The following is a 9,236-nucleotide window of genomic DNA, read 5'->3' as shown; positions in this document are numbered from 1 at the left end:
CCACGTACCACGCAACGCTCCGAGACGAGGACTCGAAAAAGCGCTCGGAGCACCACCGGCCGACGTGTTACGGAACACGCGGCCTTAGTTCGGAAATGGCAAATTTCTGCTTTTCCAGCAACGACCGCGAGAAACGGTCAGGTCACAAGCCGCAAAATGCAAACGCGAAAGGGAAAAAAGATAAGCAAGATACTCACGTGCGGGCCTCATCTGACGTTGCTCCGCCGACGTTATGTTCGAACCGCCAACCGTCGTCGCCGTGTCCAACCGCTAACCGTCGTCGGGACGCTTCACGCCAGAGGAGATTCGACGGTGGATGCACGTCGCGAATACACCGTTCGATCACCAGCACACACACGCGTGCGCACGCACTTCCACGGAGTCGCGACGCCGTCAAAGGCGACCGCGACCATTTCACTTTCACCCCTGGTCGTCGACGCGGGGATGCGCGGCCGCGTAAACGAGCCTGTCAACCGCGCGCGAGACAACCGCATGGCATGGCGACCGCAGGCGCAACTCAGCGCGTACAGCGCTTTAAACGCTACGTCACCGTCGCGCAGCCGGCGATCATTGGCCAGCGCCGTGCTTGCCGGCCAATCGCACGCGCCTTCACGGAATCGCGCGGGAAGGCAAAGCGCTCGGTTACCGTCGAAACTCAGCCGTGAATTGAGCTATCCTCGGAAAGTGATCCGAGTGTCCCCCCTTCCCCCCCTCAATGTATTCCCAGGTAGAACAAGTCACAATAATGTTGAAATGATATAAAAATAAATCGCAATCGAAGCGAAAAGTGACTTTTAATAATCATTTTGACATTATTTTCCCGTCACGATGACTTTTTGTTCTGCTTATTCTGTTCTTGTTGTCCCCTCGTTGTTCACCGATTGTTAAACGAGAATAAGATGATATCTAAGGACGCTCGACTGATGCGTTCACAACTCTCGCGAAAACGATATCTATTTAATTTAATTTAGCACTATATAGCCACGTTGAATTTATTCGAAATGAAAGAAAATTGCGAATGTTCGAATTTGTATTATCGATTACTATTTCGTAAACCTGTAGATGAAAGAACATTACGCGGCGAAAAACGGAGAATGATTTATTTTAAAGATTACTCCATATAGATTGTTAATCTATAGCGCCGATAACAGTTGATAGTTATTCATCTATTTGTGATTACAAAAAAATTACTAAGGTACGTTAATGATTGCGGTTTCAAAGTATCGCGTGTACAATTTTTGTAAACAAGATCTCGATTTTACCCAACGAACGCCTATTCGAAAGTACAGTACGTCGTTTAAATCTGAGTTGTGCGCCATGGCGATTACAGCTTTTCAACGTTCGTCAAAAAAGTAAATCTCAATTAAGCGATACCTTCGCGACGGTTAATCTCGCGCCCGGATTTCGAGAAAACGGACGTCGACTTGCAACGTCACGTAATCGACGTCCGTGATCCCTCGAGATGGGAAATCTGAAGATAGAAAAAAAAGACACTCTCGATCCCGTAAGCGTTCTCGCGTTTACTAGACCCGAGACGGCCGAGACCCGAGCTGTGCTGCTGCAGCAGCAGCAGCGGCACAGAGACAGAACCCGCACCCGAGTGAAGTTAGTAGTAACGCGTGCCGTCAAGATGGCGGCACCAAGCGCCCGTATAATCGTATATACGCGTCTCTGATAGTCTGATACGCGTGCGTTTATTTGCGTGTCGCGCGATGTGAGCCCAAGCAGGGCTGAGCGGCTCGTAAATATCGTACGTTTGAGCGGGTTTCGGCCGGATTCCCCGTAACGTCGACAAATGAGACGCGGCGAGCAACGCGAGGTCAACAAGTGCTTACCGAACGATGAACTATCTCAACAGCATAGCAGGCGGCACGACGACCGCCGACTCGGGCCTGCAGCTCAACAATGTCGAGATTCTCTACACGAAGGTACAGAGGATTTACGTCAAGCCGCAGCATAAGGAGGAACGCCAGCGGGATCTCAGAGTCAATGTCGAGATTCACGCTGGCATCAGTCCGGTTTGTCGCAAGGTAATTCTCCGAGTTTTTCCCTTTGAGATTTTCTGACTATGCGCGGACGTTACTTGCGCTTTGCCCTTTTAATTCTTTATAGTCGACAAACATCTATGGACATTGATCGAACGTTCCTTCGTTCCCGATATTCTATACTTTGTTGAATCTTGTTGTATAAAGTACATTTCCTCTTCTTTATCCTGGCTTTTGGGGAGTCAAAACGCCATGAATTTAATCATCCAAAGACTTTGACGACAATATTGTGGAAGCTAATTATGTTTATCTTTCAAAAATATAATTTTTACGTATCTTTTTTTTCAGAGCTTGTGCGTTTTGCTGGCTGATGACGATGATCCGTGTTTCCTCTATTCCCTATTTATCACTGAGGATGATTTTAAAGTGCTGAAAGCGCAACAGGGACTGTTGGTTGATTTCGATAATTTTGCCACTCAGTTAATATGCTTGTTGGAGCAATGTCACGTTCCGGGAACGAGTCAACTGACAAAAACTCCACCAAAGTTTCTCTTGTTGTTGGCAGAGGAATCTGGAGATTGGAACTTCAAGCTTGTGGAGACGAATAATTTCAAACATCTCTGTCACCTAAGTTTAAACATATCACCTGCAAGCGATTCGGATTTGAAAACACACATGGCAATGAAGATTAAGCACCTGAAAGAAACTATTTCGCAACAAAGTAGAGATGCCGTCAGTTTAGAAACTAGTTTAAACGATTTGACGAGTAAACTAGAAACAAAAACAAAAGAATTGGAGCAGTTGGAGCAAAAGTATCTAACTGAAAAGAACCAGTTGCAGTTCAATTCATCGCAGCAAATTAATATAGAAAAAGACAGGTATGTACATAAGAGATACAAATGATTGATAATGAATAATATCTAAACATTTGAATTTTAATAAGTAGCTAATATTGTGAGATATTTTGTATTTGATTGAACTCAATTGTGAACTCAAATTGTGTGAAAAATAATAATTCAATTGATATTTTTCAGGTTAGCACAAGCACGACTAGAATGGCAACGGCAGAGTGAAAAAGAAAAAATAGAAATTGAACAGAGACATGCTGAAACCATGAAACAATTACACACAGAACTTGCTGAATTACGAACACAGAATATGACATATAAGGATAAACAATCCTTTTTAGAAGCTACAAACACAGAGCAGGTGAAACAATTGCAGAATCTCGAAAAGGAACTCAATATCGCCGAACGGGATTTGGCGCTACTTAAAAAACAAAACTCAAAACTAGATGTAGATTACCATAGCAAAGATGAAGCTGTTAATAGTTTACGTACGAGGGTAGCTGTGCTTGAACAAGAATTAAAGGACAAAACAGTGATCGCTAACAAGCACATAGAAATGCTAAAAACGGGTAAAGAACAGAAGCAGCATTTAGAGGATCTTTTAACGGAGAAAGACAGTCAATTGCAACGCAAGCAAAATTCCTTAAGGAGCCTAAGTGACGAATTAGTAAAAGCCAATGAAATCTTAACAAAATTACAAAATGAACTTGCATCAACCAAGTCCAAATTAAAATTGAGGACGAGCATAGCACTCGAACAGGAAAGGTTGTTAGACAGCAAACAGAAAGAAGTTGGCCAATTGGAAACAAAAATGGAGGGTCTTACTAGAGATGCAAAAGATGCGAAGAGTGAAGTGGACAATTTAAAAGAACAGATAAGAACGTTGCAACATCAATTGGAGGAAAAAGAAAAGATCATAAAGAATAACGATAACGGTAAGATTAAATCTCATTTTGTCTTATTTTTGTAAATTAAAGTATCTAAAGGACTCACAAAATTAATGTAATATTTTTATCTTTTACAGTAATCAGTTGGCTGAATCGAAGATTAGCGGATAATCAATCGCCATTACAAAACGTTACTCCAGCTCCAATCACGGTATCATCCACTAACGTTCCATTAACGTTACCCAGAACAAATAAATTATTTCCTAATCGATATGAAACGCGCACGCCTGCACCCAGCACGATACAGTCTACTACGTTATCGGGTTTACCGATGAAAAATCCGATCGTCCAAAATCCGAACATTAATCAGACTACTCGCACGACAGCTCGATCGATGGGTGTTGGTGTAACGGACAGTTCGGTAGGATTAACCACCTTCAATAAAAGCCCTCTGATCTCGAGTAGCAGCACACCTATGGAGCGTTTCAACGCGTTGAATAAAATGGCGGGAAATCCAGCGGCTTCAACCTCGGCGCCGGCTATAGTCGAAAATAACAATGGTCCGGCAGTGATCTCGAATGGTACAAAAATGAAAACTGCAAGCATTGGCTTGCAAGGTGGATTAAGACGAGCAGGTTTGTCTGACAAACCCCTTTTACCTTCAGCATATTTTCCTAAGACTTTGCATTGATCAACTGCTTGGAAGGAATTGCCGATATAGAAATTGGTAAGTGTCGGAGAGTACTTTAAGAATCAAAAGGACAAAATAAGAACGGCAAAGCTGCAATATTGTTATTGACAATCGTAACAATATTTCAAGTTTTCCGTCTCGGAAATAGTACAAATATCTCTAAGAATGATTAGTATTATTTACAAGATATTTTTTACGACATAAAAATTTTAGACTATTTTTAATCCTACACATTGGCGCCTTTTTATATAAAAGAAAATGATATTAATTTACCGCCAATATAATAATCAGATTATAACGATGTAGGATTAATAATAATACATAATTATTTGTATATACTGTACTATCATATTCCGATCTCGTTCACTACGGCGTAAAATACGTATATATATATATACTGGTAGAAAAATTCCATTAACTCACAATATGCTTTTATATTAATTTTGATTAGCTTCTACATTATTAGTATAATTTTATAAAAAAAAGACTTTAATATATAAATATGACAAGGTACATAAAGTTGAAAGACCAGTGAAATTGATATTTATAATGAGGATAATACATGCATATACATAAATGAATTTTTGCCATTTATAATATTGATTCTAAAAACAGTTTTTAAAAAATAATCTTAAATTTAAACAGTTTTAATTGCAGATTTTGGATTCCGTTATGCCAAACAATGTTATAAAGAAAACATATTTTTTATGACCGACAAATTTGAAACGGAGTAATTTTAAAATTAACATGGCACTTTTTTTCATTTTATCACAATCACAATTAACTTTATTATGCAACTGGTTACTAATAATTAATATTTTCACTATTGTTAGATTGATAGTTACATTTAAAGCGTATTAAAATCACATAGGTACCTGGAAAATAATTTCTTCTTTGTGAATTTTATGTAATAACTGTATAAATATTTTTATATATAAATGGAGATATTAATGAAAAAACTATGTATGTAGAAAGCTCTCTAATTTTGCGGCTCATGACCATAAAGGCCATTTAATACAAATAGAATGTGCCTCACAGAATAGATTAGAAATTTTTATTATATTTATACACGTATGATTTATATTGTATCTATCATAAAAATCATACTGAAGAGAAATTGTTTGTTAGTTGCAATATTGTAAAATTTTTATATATTCAAAATGTATCTTTTTAAGCTATGTGCCACACAAGGTATAAATGTATCAGGTGAATTCAAATTTGTAAAGCATGTCAATTTATTAAATTACATAAATAGAGCAACAGTATTAAATATAATAAATAGCGATAAGATGGTAAATAAAAATGATTCCATATATTTTACTACTTTTGTACATAGAATTATAATAAATGTCTCTATTATATGTGTTTTGCACATGTATGGAACATTGCCAGTCCTGTAAGATATAAATATTTTTCAATCGTATCAGAATAATATATATATATATATGTCTGTAACAATATATTGTTCGAAGAACTGACAGAAAATATGATACACTTTCATACATTTGTATAAGTAGCATGATGCAGATATTTACAGTAGAGAATCAAACGTCGAGATTCGTTTCGTCGAGATGTTTGAAGAAAACAAGATTGCGACTTCTTGTGACAAAGTTAATTTTTTTCGAAATACAATTTATCAAAAACAATACTGCATAAATTAAACCGTGATAAAATATTGTCATCAGAGAAGTAACAATTATATGATAAGATATATTATTAATTCATATGAATCGGAGACGATGATACGCTATTCGGTAGATCTGTACATCCCATATCCAAAAGAGGCATATCCATTCGTTTGCGTCTACGTTCGCACTTTGGACACGGTTTATTGGCGTTTAAACAATTTGCATGAAATACGGCGTTGCAAGTTCCACACTGTAAATGAATAAATTATCGTAAAATTACATATTAAAAAGGGAATAGATAACGAAGATGAAAATGTTGCTTACTCGAAACGTAGATTCCATGTCAAAGGGATAAATGACTTTTGTATCGTTACACACTTCACATATGAAGCCTTTCTGACTACAGAGCCAACAATTTATTACATGATTCCTCGCGAATTCGACGACTTTTTGAAGTTGCTGCGCGAGGATTCCATTAGGAATATCGAGAAGGTCGGAAACGGAATATTGATGAACATGTTCGTACAAATAATCCCTCGGAGAGACCTTTTTCTGCAGGGATTCAATAATGGGTTCGCGACACGTGAATAGATATGCTCTCAACAAATTCAACTGAATTCGTAACGACTGCAATTGTGCCATAGTATCTACGGCCATGTAAATCCTTGGATTTAAGATCTTTAGATCCATCAGGGCTGGCTTGCCTTCCAGATACGAAGCGGCTTTTCGACTAACGGAGTATTGTTTCAAATCCCAGTTGTGAATCATACGCGATGGTATGAGATATTGCCCTTCTGCCATGCACTTTGAACAGTAGTAATCGCCAGAGTATGCACACACATGCGCTTTAGAAAAAGTCATACCAATCGCATGACTGCAATCGAGACAACTGTAATTTTGCACATCTAAACCTTTTTCCCTTGGAATACTACCTAGCTGCTCGTCGAAATTCACCACAGCCTGGAAAAAAAGAAAAAAATCATTTGATCATAATGAAGTTGTATTTTAAAATTTATATTATAAATATTTTTCGTGTCGAGAACAACATACCTTTGGCTCAGGCTGAGCCTTGGAGCCTCCTTCAGTAGTTTCTTTCTTTGGATATTTTTTTAGAAATTCTTGCAGATCAGGTACCGTACTATTTCCAGCAATTTGATAACTTTGAATGAGGGCATCGTACGTAGGACCATCGCCGGGTGTACGAGGTGCATCCACGCCTGATCCATGTGATATCACAGATGAAGTTAAAGAAGATTGGCAATCTTCGAACGACGTTGACCATCCCAACTTTCCTATTAATGAATTTCCCACAGTAGCCGTGGTAGCATCGTTAACGATCTCATTGGCCTTCGGATCATCTTGTAACGGCGGATCTTCTATTTCAGCGACAATATTATCTGTATTATTTTCTGCATTGCCATTTGACATCTTTTGTATTTCCCTGACCACTTGCTCGTCTTCTAGGTTTTTTGTTACAATATCTGCAGAACTGCTGTATAATCGTAGAGCGGCGTTATTCTCTCGCGGGCTACTCGCTACAGCCTCCTCAGGATCGTTGTGCAATTGTTGGATAACGTTATCAGATCTTTCTTTAGCCAGAATAATCCTCAGCGCTTCGTCTTCCGTGATAGACGTTACGTTATTAAATACAGATTGCGAGGAGGTGAAGGATCCTATTCCGATGGAACTACCGATGGAACTTGCAGTTTCTATCTCGTCGAAATTGTCGATCGATTCGCTGTTTATCGTTTTCGCTATGTCTACAGCGCTAAATACGGGACAAGATTTCATCGGTGGAGACCAGATGCCGGCTATAAGCAGAGGAGTGGTGGACCAAAAGTTTAAGAGGCTACTGTTGCAAGCTAGCTCGAATCGTACATAATCCAAGTTTTCAATCAATCTCTGCGCAACTTCGACGAGGTCCACGTCCCTGATGTAGGCTGAACGGTTGTAGTAGGGCTTCAGGGCCGAATTGTCTCTTCTTATAGCGCAAAAGTAGCTAGCTAACAGGCCCTCGTTGAGCGCCAGTCGTATCCACGCTCGACAATAGCCGACCTCCGTGGTGACTTGACTCAACGCCTGTATCTGATCTATAATCTGACGATGCGAAAACACCAAGAGCGGGCCCCAGAAGCTCGGCTGGGGCATAGCGTCGAAGTCGGGGCCGCTGAGGGCCTCCGTGACGCGATTCAGCAGACTGTCCTTCAAGCCGTGCAGAAATATAGCCTCCAGAATGGAGCAGAGGGTCATGGTCTCGTCGCAGTTGCCGACAACGCCGTCGTCGGCGACCCCCGGGGCGCTCTGCATCTCCATGACGCTCGTGTTGAGCTGTTTCTGAAGGGAGTCGCGGACCAACAGATTCCTCTTGTTGCCCATTATGGACATCTTGAGCAGCGAGTTCATCTTGCGCGCTATCAACACGGTACGTCGCGGCGGCGGGAACGACACGTCTTCTTCGGCGGCGATCTCGTCGCTGGAGCATCTTCGCGGTCGCGTCGAGATTACCGGAGAGGATCAACTCTGGAGGAGTCGAGTTGTCGATCTGCCTCCGGAGATGGTCCTCGTGGCCGTGAGGGACTAACCGCGTTGCGTCCCAAAGTCCCGCGTCCTACGTCGTAGATTACGTTCGGGGCACGCGGGAACGTCGCGGACGCGATACTGTCATACTGACAAAGGAACGAGGAAGTGTCCGCGTCGCGCGCCGAGCGATGAAGTCATCGTATCATCGCGCCGATAGCGCGCGAGGTCGCTCGATAATACCTCCCACACGTCGAGCGCGTTATCGCTCGAGCTCCGTGTCCGTGAAGTAGGTTAGGTGCGCCCGCGAGAAACGCGCAACATTCGCAGCGTGGTACAGACGGTACAGGCTGTCCGGGGATCCGTGGATCGCCTCTCTCTCTCTCTCTCTCTCGTCGACTCGCCGATTTCCGTCGATCGGCGGCGCGGTCTCTCTGGATCTCTGGAAGCTCTCCGACGACGTTCCCGACGCGTCACGCTGCGTCACGCGCGGCCAATTTCCGCAACGTCATCGATCTCTTCGATCAGCCCGTCGTCAGTCACCAAGCCACGAGCGCGCTATTCGCCAAAACGTCGCCCATCGCTGTCGTCGCTGGGCGCCAGCTGTTCGCGTGGCGTCAACTACGCGTCGGGCGGTCGCACCTCCCGTCGTTTCTAGGACGCCGACGCGTAACGCGACT

General features: G+C 41.8%; 3 protein-coding genes across 3 annotated transcripts in view; 1 reads left to right on the top strand and 2 right to left on the bottom strand.

Annotated features, from left to right (window-relative positions):
* LOC105833078 overlaps positions 1-500 on the bottom strand; it is an 83,111-nt gene extending 82,611 nt beyond the window's left edge. Inside the window, exon 1 of the mRNA XM_036285287.1 lies at positions 198-500. The gene's annotated coding sequence lies outside the window, so the exon portion shown is untranslated. The remainder of the gene's footprint in view (positions 1-197) is intronic.
* A 1,173-nt stretch (positions 501-1,673) lies between these two features.
* LOC105833077 (spindle assembly abnormal protein 6 homolog) lies at positions 1,674-5,726 on the top strand. The gene is made up of 4 exons (XM_012674505.3): positions 1,674-2,030; positions 2,334-2,863; positions 3,020-3,768; positions 3,858-5,726. Exons 1-4 carry the CDS (start codon positions 1,842-1,844, stop codon positions 4,409-4,411), a joined length of 2,022 nt encoding a protein of 673 aa, XP_012529959.1. The 5' UTR covers positions 1,674-1,841; the 3' UTR covers positions 4,412-5,726.
* LOC105833076 (pleckstrin homology domain-containing family M member 1) lies at positions 5,706-9,147 on the bottom strand. The gene is made up of 3 exons (XM_012674504.3): positions 7,090-9,147; positions 6,364-6,999; positions 5,706-6,289 (listed from the first exon to the last, which is right to left on the bottom strand). Exons 1-3 carry the CDS (start codon positions 8,440-8,442, stop codon positions 6,128-6,130), a joined length of 2,151 nt encoding a protein of 716 aa, XP_012529958.1. The 5' UTR covers positions 8,443-9,147; the 3' UTR covers positions 5,706-6,127.
* Positions 9,148-9,236: the final 89 nt, after the last annotated feature.

This window comes from Monomorium pharaonis, chromosome 4, assembly GCF_013373865.1.
Source record: "Monomorium pharaonis isolate MP-MQ-018 chromosome 4, ASM1337386v2, whole genome shotgun sequence".
In the NCBI taxonomy this organism is placed as follows: domain Eukaryota; kingdom Metazoa; phylum Arthropoda; class Insecta; order Hymenoptera; family Formicidae; genus Monomorium; species Monomorium pharaonis.
The sequence above is the reverse complement of the archived record's forward strand: the minus strand, read 5'-3'. Positions and strand labels throughout refer to the sequence as shown.

Bases quoted from the DNA above. Each gene is read 5' to 3' on its own strand.
- LOC105833076 (XM_012674504.3), bottom strand. From the start codon at position 8,442: ATGAACTCGCTGCTCAAGATGTCCATAATGGGCAACAAGAGGAATCTG. The intron at 7,000-7,089 runs GTATGTTGTTCT...CTTTTTTTCCAG, and splicing joins AGGCTCAGCCTGAGCCAAAG to GCTGTGGTGAATTTCGACGA. The intron at 6,290-6,363 runs GTAAGCAACATT...ATTCATTTACAG, and splicing joins ACATGGAATCTACGTTTCGA to TGTGGAACTTGCAACGCCGT.
- LOC105833077 (XM_012674505.3), top strand. From the start codon at position 1,842: ATGAACTATCTCAACAGCATAGCAGGCGGCACGACGACCGCCGACTCG. The intron at 2,864-3,019 runs GTATGTACATAA...GATATTTTTCAG, and splicing joins ATTAATATAGAAAAAGACAG to GTTAGCACAAGCACGACTAG. The intron at 3,769-3,857 runs GTAAGATTAAAT...TATCTTTTACAG, and splicing joins CATAAAGAATAACGATAACG to TAATCAGTTGGCTGAATCGA.